The sequence below is a fragment of the Oncorhynchus mykiss genome, chromosome 20 (assembly GCF_057628025.1).
Source record: "Oncorhynchus mykiss isolate SJ-2025 chromosome 20, ASM5762802v1, whole genome shotgun sequence".
In the NCBI taxonomy this organism is placed as follows: Eukaryota; Metazoa; Chordata; class Actinopteri; order Salmoniformes; family Salmonidae; genus Oncorhynchus; species Oncorhynchus mykiss.
In genome coordinates, this window is record NC_143041.1 from 23,140,965 (window position 1) to 23,157,895 (window position 16,931).

A 16,931-nucleotide genomic window follows, 5' to 3' on the forward strand; every position below is an offset into this window, starting at 1 on the left:
ATAGCGACACTGTACCTAAGATGGTTTGGTATGGTTTAGAAACTTGGGAACCAAGCTCGTATTTTCAGTAACCTGACTTAAATGTATACAGCGCAATCGAAAGTATTCCGACCCCTTCCTTTTTTCCATATTTTCTTACGTTACAGCCTTATTCTAAATTGGATTGAATAAAATAAAAATCTACACACAAATACCCCATAATGACAAAGCGAAAACAGGTTTGTTTTCAGGTAGTCTGGGCCAGGTAAAATGGCGGACTGAACAGCGGTGCGGATCGCTTCAAGAAAAAAGAAGAAAAAAAGTCTGACTAAATTTTAGCACTTCAACTCCATATACTCATGGGTCTTCAATCTGGATAACACCACAAAAAATAAATTAGGCTAGACACATTTATAAACCAATATTACCAAAAAACAAAACATCCAAACATGACGGAGTAAACAGAGAGCCCAACCCCAAACGAAAATGTGTCTGACGGACACAGACGATTTATGATTTTCACCACCGGGAATGGCAAGGGTGGAAACCAATCTGTTAAAGTCGATAAATGATCAACTTGGCATACTTGAATGAGTCCGTAAAGATATAAAAAAAGAATTGAAGGCAAGCTTCGCGATGAGTGACGAAAAAGCTGCGACAACGGAGAAACAAACAAGCTAAAACGTGAGTCAATAAGATTGAAATGGAGGTTAACTTAAAAAGGAGAAAATGTTTCTGCGAGAAGCCTTACTTGACATACAGACTAGATCTATCAGAGAATCTGGTACTTACTGGTATCAAACCAAATGAGAGCGAAGATCCTGAAATTGTGGTGAAATCATTCTGACAGCGCTACAGATCCCAGGCGATCCTGTCGACAAAATCCAACTCGAACATGTACACCGTTTGGACAGAGGATGAGCGCCCAATCGTTGGCAGATTTGCATTCTTCAAAGATAAAATGGTTAAAAAACTGGGTGAAAGACTCGCTAGCACGAAAATAGGCACGAATGATCCGTACCAGAAGGAAATTGCAGAACAGCGCAAAGAGAATAGATATATTTTTTTTAAACACAAAAAAAACTTCCAGCTCTCCTATAAACTGATTATTGATAACTAAATGTTCCGAGACACCAAGACTATCCTAGCTATCCTAAATATGACTAAGTTCCCATAGAGAAGTCAAAAAATGGAAGACCCAATAATATCCATGTTAGGGATTGTAATATCAAAATAAAATAAAACAATTGAAAAATAAATAAACCACAACTACACCACAAGACAGAGAATGCTGTAAAATAATTAGTATTCCACTTTCTATTTATAGTATTTTATAATTAGATAAGACAGCATCAGAAGGGTAACAAAATAATACATCCTAAAATATAAGGAACTGGAACACAAAAGTACTAATTGTAGGGATAAAAACACAGCAAACAGAAGACACAGTATGTGGGTATGTGCGGTTGAATTTTGATAGTGGTGTGTGTTTTTGTGTTTGGAAAAAATGTGGCTTTGAGTGAGAAAAAAAAGTGGATGCAAATCCCAGAGCCCATGTTTGTCTGCGAGCAGGGGTTGTGAGATCACTTTCAATTTTGTGCAGATATGGGATATACATTTAATAATAAATTAATATATTTTGATTTATTGTCCTATCATGACAAAACAGTCCAACCCTATACCCCCAACTGTTTTATGGGCCTACTGTAAGTAGCCTATACTCAGCCAAAACAGAAAGATAAATGTGGTCAGAGACCCACTAAAGCATCACCAGCCCCTTGACTGCGCCCTTAAACAGCTTGGAAATTTCCAGAAAATTAAGTCATGGCTTTAGAAGCTTCTGATAGGCTAATTGACATCATTTGAGTCAATTGGAGGTGTCCCTATGGATGAATTTCAAGGCCTACCTTCAAACTTAGTGCCTCTTTGCTTGACATCGTGGGAAAATCAAAAGATATCAGCCAAGACCTTAGAAAGTCTGGTTCATCCTTGGGAGCAATTTCCAAAACGCCTGAAGGTACCACGTTCATCTGTACAAACAATAGTACACAAGTATAAACACCATCGGACATCGCAGCCGTCATACCGCTCAGGAATGAGAGGCATTCTGTCTCCTAGAGATGAACGTACTTTGGTGTGAAAAGTGCAAATCAATCCCAGAACAGCAAAAGGAACTTGTGAAGATGCTGAAGAAACAGGTACAAAAGAATCTACAGCGGGGCAAAAAAGTATTTAGTCAGCCACCAAGTGTGCAAGTTCTCCCACTTAAAAAGATGAGGCCTGTAATTTATCATATGAATTTATTTGCAAATTATGGTGGAAAATAAGTATTTGGTCAATAACAAAAGTGTCTCAATACTTTGTCATATACCCTTTGTTGGCAATGACAGAGGTCAAACGTAAGTCTTCACAAGGATTTCACACACTGTTGCTGGTATTTTGGCCCATTCCTCCATGCAGATCTCCTCTATAGCAGTGATGTTTTCGGGATGTTGCTGGGCAACACAGACTTTCAACTCCCTCCAAAGATTTTCTATGGGGTTGAGATCTTGAGACTGGCTAGGCCACTCCAGGATCTTGAAATGCTTCTTACGAAGCCACTCCTTCGTTGCCCGGGCGGTGTGTTTGGGATCATTGTCATGCTGAAAGACCCAGCCACGTTTAATCTTCAATGCCCTTGCTGATGGTAGGCTTTGTTACTTTGGTCCCAGCTCTCTGCAGGTCATTCACTAGGTCACCCCGTGTGGTTCTGGGATTTTTCCTCACCGTTCTTGTGATCATTTTGACCCCACGGGGTGAGATCTTGCGTGGAGCCCCAGATCGAGGGAGATTATCAGTGGTCTTGTATGTCTTCCATTTCCTAATAATTGCTCCCACAGTTGATTTCTTCAAACCAAGCTGCTTACCTATTGCAGATTCAGTCTTCCCAGCCTGGTGCAGGTCTACAATTTTGTTTCTGGTGTCCTTTGACAGCTCTTTGGTCTTGGCCATAGTGGAGTTTGTGACTGTGAGGTTGTGGACAGGTGTCTTTTATACTGATAACAAGTTCAAACAGGTGCCATTAATAAAGGTAACGAGTGGAGGACAGAGGAGCCTCTTAAAGAAGAAGTTACAGGTCTGTGAGAGCCAGAAATCTTGCTTGTTTGTAGGTGACCAAATACTTATTTTCCACCATAATTTGCAAATAAATTCATTAAAAATCCTACAATGTGATTTTCTGGATTTTTTCCCCTTCATTTTGTCTGTCATGGTTGAAGTGTACCTATGATGAAAATTACAAGCCTCTCATATTTTTAAGTGGGAGAACTTGCACAATTGGTGGCTGACTAAATACTTTTTTGCCCCACTGTAGATACACAGTAAAATGAGCCCTTTGTCGAAACAACCTGAAAGGCTACTTAGCAAGGAAGCAAGCAAGCCACTGCGCCAAAACCGCCAAAAAAAAGCCAGACTACGGTTTACAACTGCATATGGGGGCAAAGATGGTACTTTTTGGTCCTAATTGACCTAAGACGGGGAATTTTTACTAGGATTAAATGTCAAGAAATGTGAAAAACTGAGTTTAAATGTATTTGGCTAAGGTGTATGTAAACATCTGACTTCAACTGCATACAAATAAAGATATGGACGATACGGTGCTGGTGGAAAGCTATGGCTGGCAACAACACCTGACTCCGTACTTCAGGCCGCTGCCACAGATCAAGCAGTACCAGCACTTATTTGGCCTGAATGCCAAGCTGGAGGAAACCTGGCACCACCACTATGGTGAAGCGTGGTGGTGGCAGCATCATGCAGTGGGGATGGTTTTCAGCAGCAGGGACTGGTAGACTAGTCCAGGTGGAGGGAAAGATGAACGGAGCAAAGTACAGAGATCCTTGATGAAAACCTTCTCCAGAGTGCTCAGGACCTCAGACTGGGGAGAAGGTTCACCTTCCAACAAGACAACGACCCTAAGCACCCAGCCAAGACAACACAGGAGTGGCTTCGGGACAAGTCTGAATGTCCTTGAGTGGTCCAGCCAGAGCCTGAACCTGAACCCGATATAACACCTCTGGAGAGACCTGAAAATAGCTGCGCAGCGACGCTCCCCAGCCAACCTGACAGAGCTTGAGGATTTGCAGAGAAGAATGGGAGAAACTCCAAATACAGGTGTGCTAAGCTTGTAGAGTCATACCGAAGAACACTCAAGGCTGTAATCGCTGCCAAAGGTGCTTCAACAAAGTACAGAGTAAAAGGGTCTGAATACTTATGTAAAACATTTTTTTTTTTAAATACAAAATGAAATATCACAACAAAAAATCTATAAACCCATTTTGCTTTATCATTATAGGGTACTGTGTATAAATTGATGAATGGAAAAAACAGGGCCTCCCGGGTGGCGCAGTGGTTAAGGGCGCTGTACTGCAGCGCCAGCTGTGCCATCAGAGTCCCTGGGTTTGCGCCCAGGCTCTGTCGTAACCGGCCGCGACCGGGAGGTCCGTGGGGCGACGCACAATTGGCCTAGCGTCGTCCGGGTTAGGGACGAGTTGATGGATAGAGAGAAAGAGACTGCGAGGGAGTGTTTGCGAGTTCACTGATTTAAAGCAACAATATTCGAGTGATGGGCTGTTTTAAAACTCTTACCATGATGAGATACGTAGGTCTACGTGCATTGTGAACTGCGCTCCATATTGAGATGGGCTGTCGGTCCCCACCTTGAGCATCATTTCATCACGCAGAGGCCGTAGAGAAGCTATATTTAGACGTTGCATATAATTTAACAGTTCCATTTCACGCCATGCTGTTCATGTAAAGGTATAATTTACCAGTTTCTCGCAGCTATTTATCCCGGGAAAAGGGAATTGTTTTGGATGGTAAATCTCAGTAGGCAGGGTTCCCTCCATTCAACTGTAGGCTGTAACCCCCCCCCCAAAGAAAAAACATGATAGAAATGTTCCATTTGAATAATACCTGCTCGCAGTCTCTCATTTTCTTGACGACACGTCTCCAGTTCTTGCTGAAGTAGCACATAGTTTGCACACCCTGCAAGAAAATCAATAGACAGATTGAGAATTCTGTGACTACTTGGCCAGTGGTTACAAAGTGCATTGATGGCTTTTTGGGAATAAACTTAGTCTTCCCATCTGTGGCGTAAGGCCGGTAGAGTGACCCTGAGGGACCAGTACCAACAACCGTGTTTCACATGGGTTCCGTCTCAAAAAAAAGTGCATGGAAAGTGAATATGGAAGGTGCGTCCCAATTACTAAATGTAAACAACTGGAGACACCGTGTCATTTTTGGAGACATGTTATTGACATGGCAGCATTGCTATTGTACAAGAATGCTAAAATATTTGTATCTGGAATTTGTCTTTCAGCATCAGTAGGACACACCTGACTCTCCGCCACCAGTCATATAAAAGAGAACTGTCTAATGCCTCCCATCAAAAAGAGCTGGCCCAATCCAGCACAGGTTACACCTGAAGCATGAGGACTTGCAGCGAGTGGTGAACTTCAACTACGCATAGGATAATGGAATAGTATTGCCAGGACGCCACCCAGGTGGAATGGGAATTAGAATGTTTGTGCTGTTCTAATAACCAATTTCTGTGTTCATGCAAGTGGCTGACTGTACAAATCAACTATCAGTACAAATGAAGTTGTTTTGAGAACTTAAGATTTCTCAGTTAAGGTCTCAGCTTAGAGAGAAGCCTTGTGAGGTGTTGGTCTGTCACGTTATGAAACAGTATTGGTTGGTCACATGAAACAAAATGGTAATGATTAATTATGCTAAATCATGCAAATATAACTTGTCTTTATATATGGCTACACACAGACAACTGTTGGGACTGCCGCAGGAGAGCTCCCGATTGAGATGTGTACAATAAAACTGTGAAGGACCTCGGCGTTACTCTGGACCCCGATCTCTCTTTTGACGAACATATCAAGACTGTTTCAAGGACAGCTTTTTTCCATCTACGTAACATTGCAAAAATCTGAAACTGTCCAAAAATGCAGAAAAATGAATCCATGCTTGTGCTACTTCTAGGTTAGACTACTGCAATGCTCTACTTTCCGGCTTCCCGGATAAAGTACTAAATAAACTTCAGTTAGTGCTAAATACGGCTACTAGAATCCTGACTAGAACCAAACAATTTGATCATATTACTCCAGTGCTAGCCTCCCTATACTGGCTTCCTGTTAAGGCAAGGGCTGATTTCAAGGTTTTACTGCTAACCTACAAAGCATTACATGGGCTTGCTCCTACCTCTCTCTGATTTGGTCCTGCCGTACATACCTACACGTACGCTACGGTCACAAGACCCAGGCCTCCTAATTCTCCCTAGAATTTCTAAGCAAACAGCTGGATGCAGGGCTTTCTCCTACAGAGCTCCATTTTTATGGAATGGTCTGCCTACCCATGTGAGAGACGCAAACTCGGTCTCAACCTTTAAGTCTTTACTGAATACTCATCTCTTCAGCGGGTCATAGTGTAGTCTGGCCCAGGAGTTTGAAGGTGAACGGAAAGGCTCTGGAGCAACGAACCGCCCTTGCCGTCTCTGCTTGGACGGTTCCCCTCTTTCCACTGGGATTCTCTGACTCTAACCCTATTACAGGGGCCGAGTCACTGGCTTACTGGTGCTCTTTCATGCCGTCCCTAGGAGGGGTGCGTCACTTGAATGGGTTGAGTCACTGAGGTGATCTTCCTGTCTGGGTTGGCACACCCCCCTTGGGTTGTGCCGTGGCGGAGATCTTCGTGGGCTATACTCGGCCTCGTCTCAGGATGATAAGTTGGTGGTTGAAAATATCCCTCTAGTGGTGGGGGGGCTGTGCTTTGGCAAAGTGGGTGGGGTTATATCCTTCCTGTTTGGCCCTGTCCAGGGGTATCATCGGATGGGGCCACAGTGTCTCCTGACCCCTCCTGTCTCAGCCTCCAGTATTTATGCTGCAGTAGTTTGTGTGTCGGGGGGCTAGGGTCAGTCTGTTATATCTGGAGTACTTCTGTCTTATCCGGTGTCCTGTGTGAATTTAAGTATGCTCTCTCTAATTCTCTCGGAGGACCTGAGCCCTTGGACCATGCCTCAGGACTACCTGGCATGATGACTCCTTGCTGTCCCTAGTCCACCTGGCCGTGCTGCTGCTCAAGTTTCAACTGTTCTGCCTGCGGCTATGGAATCCTGACCTGTTCACCGGACGTGCTACCTGTCCCAGATCTATTATTTGACCATGCTGGTCATTTATGAACATTTGAACATCTTGGCCATGTTCTGTTATAATCTCCACCTGGCACAGCCAGAAGAGGACTGGCCACCTCTCATAGCCCGATTCCTCTCTAGGTTTCGGCCTTTCTAGAGAGTTTTACCTAGCCAACGTGCTTCAACACCTGCATTGCTTGCTGTTTGGGGTTTTAGGCTGGGTTTCTGTACAGCACTTTGAGATATCAGCTGATGTACGAAGGGCTATATAAATACATTTGATTTGTAATATGGTGCATTGAGTTGGTTGGAACCCATCCAGCTCGCTGACGAACAGTGACTCATTTAAGATAGACTGAGTGTCCGTGTAAGAACTTTTCCACAACACAGGACAAACACTTTGGTGGCAAGCTGCTGCCATCCCATGTGACAAAGGCAGCAGTGTGGAGTCACTACAAGGAATCGATGACAACACTTGGTATGTAAACCATTTTAGCTGTTTCACTAACTGTGGGGCAAAACAATTAACTTATTTAACCTCTCTTGGGTAGGGGGCAGTATTTTGAAGTTTGGATGACAAACATGCCCAAAGTAAACTGCCTGTTACTCAGGCCCAGAAGCTAGGATATGTAAATGCATGGCTCCTGCAACTTTTTTGCTAAATAATCTAATTTAACCTACTTTATGGCACTTCTTACAACAAACGTTTCTTTCTAATACAAGATTGTAACTTTTTATATGAAAATGCCGAGTAATAAGCGACCAAAGGACAATAAACCCACAGCGGAGGCCTACTCCCCACTAAACAACGAGACAGACATGGCGGGAGGCACATGCAACAACATGACACTTACAGAACTTACCCGGGCTTTGGGGGAGCTACGTGTTGCTATGGCTGAGGATCTTAAGGCCACTATTGCTGAACTGGACACCAAAATCGAGAGCATCATTCGAACGGTCGCGTCGCATGGCCAGAGTATTGTGGACCTTGAGAAAGCTTCTGAATTCAACGCTGGTAGGATCGACGAGTTAGAGAAGCTATGCACGTCATTGCAGGATACTGTGCAGAGGCTTTCTGTGAAAGTGGTGGACCTGGAGGGCCGATCCAGATGTAATAACCTTCGCGTTGTTGGTCTGGCAGAGGGGGTAGAGGCGGGCTCTCGCCCCACCGACTTCTTCGCCAAGCTATTGAAGGATGCAATGGGATCGGATGTTTTGGATTCGGATCCCCAGCTGGACCGCGCACATCGCTCCCTTGTCCCAGTGCCTGGACCGGGCAAACGTCCTCACCCAGTAATCATCTGTTGTCACAGTTTCAAGACCAAGGATCTTATCCTGCGTGAAGCTCGAATGAGGGGCAACCTGTCACATAAAGGGCATCCATTCCGTGTCTATGAGGATTATGCGCCCGATGTGGCAAAGCATCGCGCCGACTACAGAGATGTCATGACCAAACTCTACAAACTCCATCTTCGCCCAGCCTTACTCTTCCCTGCAAGACTAAGAATTACCCCGCCTTCCGGTGAGAAGATTTGGCTCTCCTCGGTTTTGGACGCAGAGAAGTTTATCCGGGGATATACACCAATCCCCCGTACAGGTTAGAGTGCCTTGTCATTGCATGTTAGGGTCTGCTCATGGACTCGAATCCATACTATACCATATTGGGTGAAAACGTATTAAACGGGCTCAACAAGGGCTACCGAACATGTAAGACGCTGAGCAGACCAATGGATGGCGGTCAGAGCTCTCAATTAACGTTACATTCACTTTCATCCCGGCTGTGCTCAGAGCGATGCATATTTTTTACTTCCAGGTTTGATCACTGACACCTTCGGACGGATATACTTATATTCCCCCACTTTTGTTTTGTTTCGTTATTTATTTTACAATCCTTACATTATTCTTACTACCATACCATTTATTTATTGCTTGCAGGGGACTGGGGGTGATGGTTGGGAGGGGGCAGACACCTGGCTAGCAGGTTGATGTTTTGTGCCGTTCTGCCTTTGTCTGGCCGTGGGCCTCTCTCCCGACTAGAGTCCCACCAGCCCTCTGTAGTGCTTATGTCTGTGTAGGTGTGCGTACATATAATTACTATTTGTACTTTATTACTATTTTCTCTTAGCATTTTAGTATTATGTATGTGTATATTTTAAATCAGTGTAGATTGTTATTCTGGGGTATGAATGTTTGTATGTGTATATGTGCATATGGATGTATATACATATTCTTTAAATATATATTTTTATATATGATTTGTTTGTGTGGGTATGTATACATACATGTATATGTGTATCTGTATGTATGTATGTATGTATGTATGTATGTGTATATATATATATATATATATATTTTTTTTTTTTATTTAAACATGTTTTTTTTATGGGGGGAAAGTTTAATTTAACAAATCCTTGTTCCGATCTCCTGACCCACAGTATGTAAAGGTACGGCTGACTATGTCGGTTGCGGATGGTTTATTTTTTGACCGGCAGTGCTTAGCAATATAATCTTGAGGCTATATCTTGCTTATCTCTGGGATTGACCCAGGATGACGCTTAAATGTGCAATATGTTTAAGTTGCAACTTATTCTGTTTAGGTTTATTAGATGCTAACTGAACACTTTATTCGCGGGAGCCTCCTCAGTTCATATGTTAGTAGAAGTTCTAGGATAGTGAGAGGTGAACGTATAGTTGGGATTTTATTTTTGTTTTACCTCTTGTTCGAGGTCGCGCCGTGCTTTTTTGGCATCGGCCAGACAATGTGTTTATTATTTTTATTTATCCTTTTTTTTCTCTCCTGTTTGTACATGCCTGTTAAATGTGGGTTGATGGGGGGGGGGGGGGGGGGTAAGTGTTGGGGAAATTAGGGGAACAGGGTGGGAAGTAAAGGTGCTTGCAGGGGGGGAGGGGTGGGTTGGATACTGCTCAGGTGTAGGTGCTACATATGCTGATCGTGATGGTTTGGTGCGCTTTCTTACCTTTTTATCAAGTTACATGGTATGCAGGCCACCATAGGAACTACAAACGAGAGGAGGGCGGGGCTTACATTCACTTCCTGGAATGTCAAGGGTTTAAACGAACCAATTAAGAGAGGCAAGGTCCTAGCCCACTTGAAAACACTCCGTCTGATATTATAGTTTTGCAAGAAACCCATCTGAAGAATAACTCTCATAGCAGACTTAAGTGTAGGTGGGTGGGGCAAGTGTATCACTCTAACTTCTCTGCCAAAACCAGAGGCACAGCGATTCTGGTACGGAAAGGAATTCCCTTTCTACATAAAACCACCATTGCGGATAAAGAGGGTCGGTATGTGATCGCAATAGGAGAAATCCACTCTACCTCAGTAACTCTACTAAATATCTATGGGCCAAACATTGACAACCCCTCTTTTCTCAAAAGAGTCCTTGCCCTGATTCCAGATATCTCCCATACTAACCTGGTCATTGGAGATGACCTTAACTGTGTGCTAGACCAATATTTGGATAGATCCTCAACCCGGCGAACCCCTACCTCCTATTCAAGCGAATTCTTGAATACCTACATAAAAAATTCAAACTTATTTGATATATGGAGGATCGCTAACCCTACGGGTAGGGAATACTCCTTTTACTCTCATGTTCACAAGGTTTACACTCGAATTGACTACTTTTTGTTGGATGCTAGACTACTCCCCTATACCTGTAATGTGAGGTATCATGATATTATAATCTCGGACCACAGTCCACTCACCTTCTCCCTGAGATTGGGTGACATTGTACCAAACGAGAGGGTCTGGAGGTTGAATCCTCAGCTCCTCACAGAACCAACATTCTGTGAATATCTTAAAGACCAAATTACACTTTTCTTTGATACCAACGACAACACAGGATTATTGTGGGAAACACTGAAGGCTTATCTGAGAGGCTGTATCATCTCCTTTCAGGCTGCCAGGAGTAGGCAAAACAGAGGAAAACTGGAAGAACTGGAGGGACAAATTCACTTACTGGATAGGGAGAATGCTAGCCACCCATCTATGGAGAAACATAAAAAAATGACCTCTTTAAAATTTGAATATAATCAGATTCTCTCAGCTAAAATTGCTAAATCTTTTCTCTATGCCAAGCAAAAATATTTTGAGTTTGGTGACAAACCACACAAATTACTCGCCAGACAACTTCGAAAAAATGTGAGTGACCGAATGATTCACAGGGTTAAATCTGCATCTGGGGAATTACTCTCTTCCCCCAAAGACATCAATGACAGATTCCGGCAGTTTTATGAGACTCTATATACATCTAAAGCGGATCCTAACTGCCCTGAACCAGGAAGATTCTAACTTCCTGAATAAGGAAATATCTCGATGAAATTCGAGAAACAATTAAATCTCTAAAGAGTGGCAAGACCCCGGGCCCAGATGGATACCCTGGTGAATTCTATAAAACATTCAGCAACATGCTCTCTCCCAATCTGCACAAAATGTTGGTTCAGGCCAATGAGGATGGAGCTCTCCCTTCTACTTTGGACGAAGCGTTCATTACAGTTATACATAAGAAGGGTAAAGATCCAGAAGAGGTAGGGTCATACAGACCAATATCTCTCCTTAATACAGACCAAAAGATTTTAGCAAAAACTCTGGCTAACAGGCTTAGCACTTTAATTTGCAAATTGGTCCATTCGGATCAGACCGGCTTTATCCCTAACAGAAACTCATTCTTCAATCTCAGGCGCCTCTGTGGTCCTTGCCGTCATATCTCTTGACGCCGAAAAGGCCTTTGACCAAGTTGAGTGGCCCTATCTATTCAAGGTCCTACAGAAATGTAATATTGGAGATGGGTTTATAAATTGGATGCAGCTTTTATATAGGAACCCCTGTGCCAGAATACTCACTAACCAATCATTGTCGCCCCGATTTAACCTCAACAGGGGGACAAGGCAGGGTTGTGCGCTGTCGCCTATGCTCTTCGCCCTAATTATCGAACCGCTCGCTCAGACGATTAGATCTCATGCAGCAATACACAGCTATAATACTAAAGATACTCTAAATAAGATCTCCCTATACGCAGATTACATCCTCCTCTATGTAACAGAACCCCAGGCTAGTATCCCAGCTATTCTTGATGTGATCAATTTGTTTGGTACCTTCTCGGGATACAGAATAAATTGGAACAAGAGTGAATTAATGCCCATACGGTCGCAAAACACCTCCTGGCTAGAACCTCTCCCATTTAAGTTACCTTCAGAAAAATTGACCTACCTAGGAATTGTAGTTACCAAACAATACTCCTTACTTAAAGAGAATTTCCCCTCTCTGATACAAAAACTCAAAGCAAACATACTATTTTGGAGAACTCTCCCAATTTCTCTCCTCGGAAGAATTAATGCAATTAAAATGGTCTTCCTCCCACAACTGCTCTACCTATATCAGAACATCCCAATATTCATACCTAAATCCTTTCATAAACAACTGGACTCAATTATCAATCCTTTCATCTGGGATTATAAAACACACAGGATAGGTAAAAAAAACACCTCTGTAAATCCAAGATGGAAGGAGGATTGTCTCTCCCAAATTTTATATTTTATTACTGGGCCGCTAACCTCCGCATTGTTACGTTTCTGCTGGATGACGCACTTCCGGCATCCAGCTGGCTTAGTATGGAGCAAGAGTGTCACCCCTTCTCTATTGGCGCTGTGATTTTGTCACCTGTCAATCTGGAGATGTCACTTTATTGTAACAATCCTATTATATATACACATAGCACAGTCCGAATCTGGAAGCAAATTAAAGTCCACTTTGAGCTTAGACCAATGTCATTCATGCTCCCTGTCGCCAGGAATCCCTCCTTTGCCCCTTCTAACCTTGATAACACCTTTGAGCGATGGGGAGAGTTGGGGATAAGTACCATAGGGGATTTATACATAGAAGGGACCTTTGCTTCCTTTGAGTTGCTGAGGGAAACTTATAACCTTCCCAGAAGTAATTTTTTCAGATACCTACAAATTAGAGACTACGTTAGGAAACACCTCCCAACATTTGGGAATGCCAAACCTTCCATGTTTGACGGATGCATAAAAATATGCCCCACCTCCGATAAACTGATATCGCGTCTATATGATGCTTTTCAATCTGTTCGCACACCTTCCACTGATGCCATCAACGCAAAATGGGAGGAAGAACTAGGGACTGACATCTCGGTGGCAGACCGGGAAGAGAGCTTGGAGTATATCCACACATGCTCCATTAATTCCAGACATCGTCTCATACAATTCAAGGTTTTACACAGATTACACTATTCCAAAACTAAACTGCATAGGATATTTCCTGACACATCCCCTGTGATAAATGTCAGGCTACGCAGGGTACACTACTCCACTGCTTTGCCCTATGCTCTAGCTTGCATGGTTATTGGAGTGGAATTTTTGGGATCCTCTCTGAAGTTTGAGACTTCAATAGATCCAGACCCGCTTCTGTTAATCCTGGGAGTATCTGAGTCCCTAAACGGATTAACCAACCCCCAAAAACAACTAATCTCGTACGGTCTCATCTCGGTAAAAAAACTAATCTTGTTGTTTTGGAAGAGGGAAGCGCCCTCTACCAAATTATGGCTCAGTGAATTGGCAAACACTGTACACTTAGAAAGAATTAGATATATTCTGAACAATAAATTATCAACATTTGATCAAATCTGGCAGCCTTTCCTCTCCTACTTGGACGAGTCGGCGCTGTGAATTTGTACTTATTAACGCACTCTCAATTGTAATATTTTAATCTACCTTTGGGCAGCATGTGCTGGCCCTGCCACCCGAGCAGTTGGGGGGGGGGGAAATAGGGGGGACATCTTCCCTCTTTCTTTCTACGTGTCCTTGTTTTGTATGTCGTGTTTTGTATTATTTGCTCTGCACCCAGAACTCTGGGTCTTGTTGTTCCTGTATGCTCTTTTATGTTTAGATATGAATTGTATACCTGTCTTGTATACCTACCTATACACCATTCTTGTGTGTGTTTAATAAAAAATATTTTAAACAGAGATATCCATACCATATAAATAAAAAAAATAAAAAATAATAATGTCTGCGTATAACAGAACTGATATGGCAGGTGAAAACCTGAGGAAAATCCATCCCGGAAGTGGGATATTTTTGATGTGGGTACTTTTCTATTGAATGCCTATACAGTATGTATTTGGATAGGACCCAAATTGCATTTCCTATGGCTTCCACTAGATGTCAACAGTCTTTAGACAGTTTCAGGCTTGAATGAGAACATTCTTCCACTGGACTCTAAATCAACCAGAGCTGTTTTGAGTGCGTGACCGATTGCATGCCGTTCATTTTACATGTAGATATGGTTGAAGTGACTATGCCTATATGATGAATAGAAAGTAGCAGAAGCGTAAGAGGGGTTGGCGGGTGGTGGGTTGCGGGACACAATGCAGATGGCCCAGTTAGCCAAAGTGCGGGAGCACTGGCTGGTCGGGCCAATTGAGGTAGTATGTACATTAATGTATAATTAAAGTGACTATGCATATATGATAAACAGAGAGTAGCAGCAGTGTAAAAGTGGTGTTGGGGGGGGGGGGGGGTTACACAATACAAACAACAGGAGTCTTATGGCCTGGGGGTAAAAACTGTTGAGAAGCCTTTTTGTCCTAGACTTGGCACTCCAGTACCGCTGGAGTGCCAAGTCATGCGGTAGTAGAGAGAACAGTCTATGACTGGGATGACTGGGGTCTTTGACAATTTTTAGGGCCTTCCTCTGAACCCACCTGGTGTAGAGGTCCTGCATGGCAGGCAGCTTAGCCCCAGTGATGTGCTGGGCCGTGCGCACTACCCTCTGCAGTGCCTTGCGGTCGAAGGCCGAGCTATTGCTGTACCAGGCAGTGATGCAACCAGTCAACCAGTCATGCCCTCGATGTTGCAGCTGTAGAACCTTGAGGATCTCAGGACAAATGCCAAATCCTTTTAGTTTCCTGAGGGGGAATAGGCTTTGTCGTGCCCTCTTCACGACTGTCTTGGTGTGTTTGGACCATTCTAGTTTGTTGGTGATGTGGACACCAAAAGAACTTGAAGCTATTAACCTGCTCGAGGCTGAAATCGCTACCAAAGGTGCTTCAGAGTAAAAGGGTTGATGGATAGAGAGAAAGACTGCGAGAGAGAGAGAGAGACTGCGAGAGAGAGAGAAAGACAGAGAGAGAGAAAGACTGCGAGAGAAAGACTGCGAGAGAGAGAGAGAAAGACTGCGAGAGAGAGAGAAAGAGAGAAAGACTGCGAGAGAGTGTTTGCGAGTTCACTGATTTAAAGCAACAATATTCGAGTGATGGGCTGTTTTAAAGCGCTTACAATGATGAGATACGTAGGTCTAAGTGCATTGTGAACTGCGCTCCATATTGAGATGGGCTGTCTGTCCCCACCTTGAGCGTCAATTCATCACGCAGAGGCCGTAGAGAAGCCATATTTAGACGTTGCATATAATTTAGCAGTTCCATTTCACGCCATGCTGTTCATGTAAAGGTATTATAATTGACCAGTTTCTCACAGATTTTTATCCCGGGAAAAGGGAATTGTTTTGGATGGTAAATCTCAGTAGGCAGGGTTCCCTCCATTCAACTGTAGGCTGTAACCCCCCCCCCAAAGAAAAAACATGATAGAAATGTTCCATTTGAATAATACCTGCTCGCAGTCTCTCATTTTCTTGACGACACGTCTCCAGTTCTTGCTGAAGTAGCACATAGTTTGCACACCCTGCAAGAAAATCAATAGACAGATTGAGAATTCTGTGACTACTTGGCCAGTGGTTACAAAGTGCATTGATGGCTTTTTGGGAATAAACTTAGTCTTCCCATCTGTGGCGTAAGGCCGGTAGAGTGACCCTGAGGGACCAGTACCAACAACCGTGTTTCACATGGGTTCCGTCTCAAAAAAAAGTGCATGGAAAGTGAATATGGAAGGTGCGTCCCAATTACTAAATGTAAACAACTGGAGACACCGTGTCATTTTTGGAGACATGTTATTGACATGGCAGCATTGCTATTGTACAAGAATGCTAAAATATTTGTATCTGGAATTTGTCTTTCAGCATCAGTAGGACACACCTGACTCTCCGCCACCAGTCATATAAAAGAGAACTGTCTAATGCCTCCCATCAAAAAGAGCTGGCCCAATCCAGCACAGGTTACACCTGAAGCATGAGGACTTGCAGCGAGTGGTGAACTTCAACTACGCATAGGATAATGGAATAGTATTGCCAGGACGCCACCCAGGTGGAATGGGAATTAGAATGTTTGTGCTGTTCTAATAACCAATTTCTGTGTTCATGCAAGTGGCTGACTGTACAAATCAACTATCAGTACAAATGAAGTTGTTTTGAGAACTTAAGATTTCTCAGTTAAGGTCTCAGCTTAGAGAGAAGCCTTGTGAGGTGTTGGTCTGTCACGTTATGAAACAGTATTGGTTGGTCACATGAAACAAAATGGTAATGATTAATTATGCTAAATCATGCAAATATAACTTGTCTTTATATATGGCTACACACAGACAACTGTTGGGACTGCCGCAGGAGAGCTCCCGATTGAGATGTGTACAATAAAACTGTGAAGGACCTCGGCGTTACTCTGGACCCCGATCTCTCTTTTGACGAACATATCAAGACTGTTTCAAGGACAGCTTTTTTCCATCTACGTAACATTGCAAAAATCTGAAACTGTCCAAAAATGCAGAAAAATGAATCCATGCTTGTGCTACTTCTAGGTTAGACTACTGCAATGCTCTACTTTCCGGCTTCCCGGATAAAGTACTAAAT

At 43.2% G+C, this 16,931-nt stretch overlaps 1 protein-coding gene across 2 annotated transcripts in view; it reads right to left on the minus strand.

Annotated features, from left to right (window-relative positions):
* The window catches only part of LOC149974452 (uncharacterized), a 51,441-nt gene that overhangs the window by 1,645 nt on the left and 32,865 nt on the right, over positions 1–16,931 (minus strand). For both annotated transcript variants that reach the window (XM_036955921.2, XM_090212624.1), the window contains exons 6-7: positions 15,803–15,874; positions 4,930–5,001 (exon numbers count right to left, since the gene is read on the minus strand). In XM_036955921.2, coding sequence (XP_036811816.2) covers positions 4,930–5,001; positions 15,803–15,874 — 144 coding nt within the window. The remainder of the gene's footprint in view (positions 1–4,929; positions 5,002–15,802; positions 15,875–16,931) is intronic.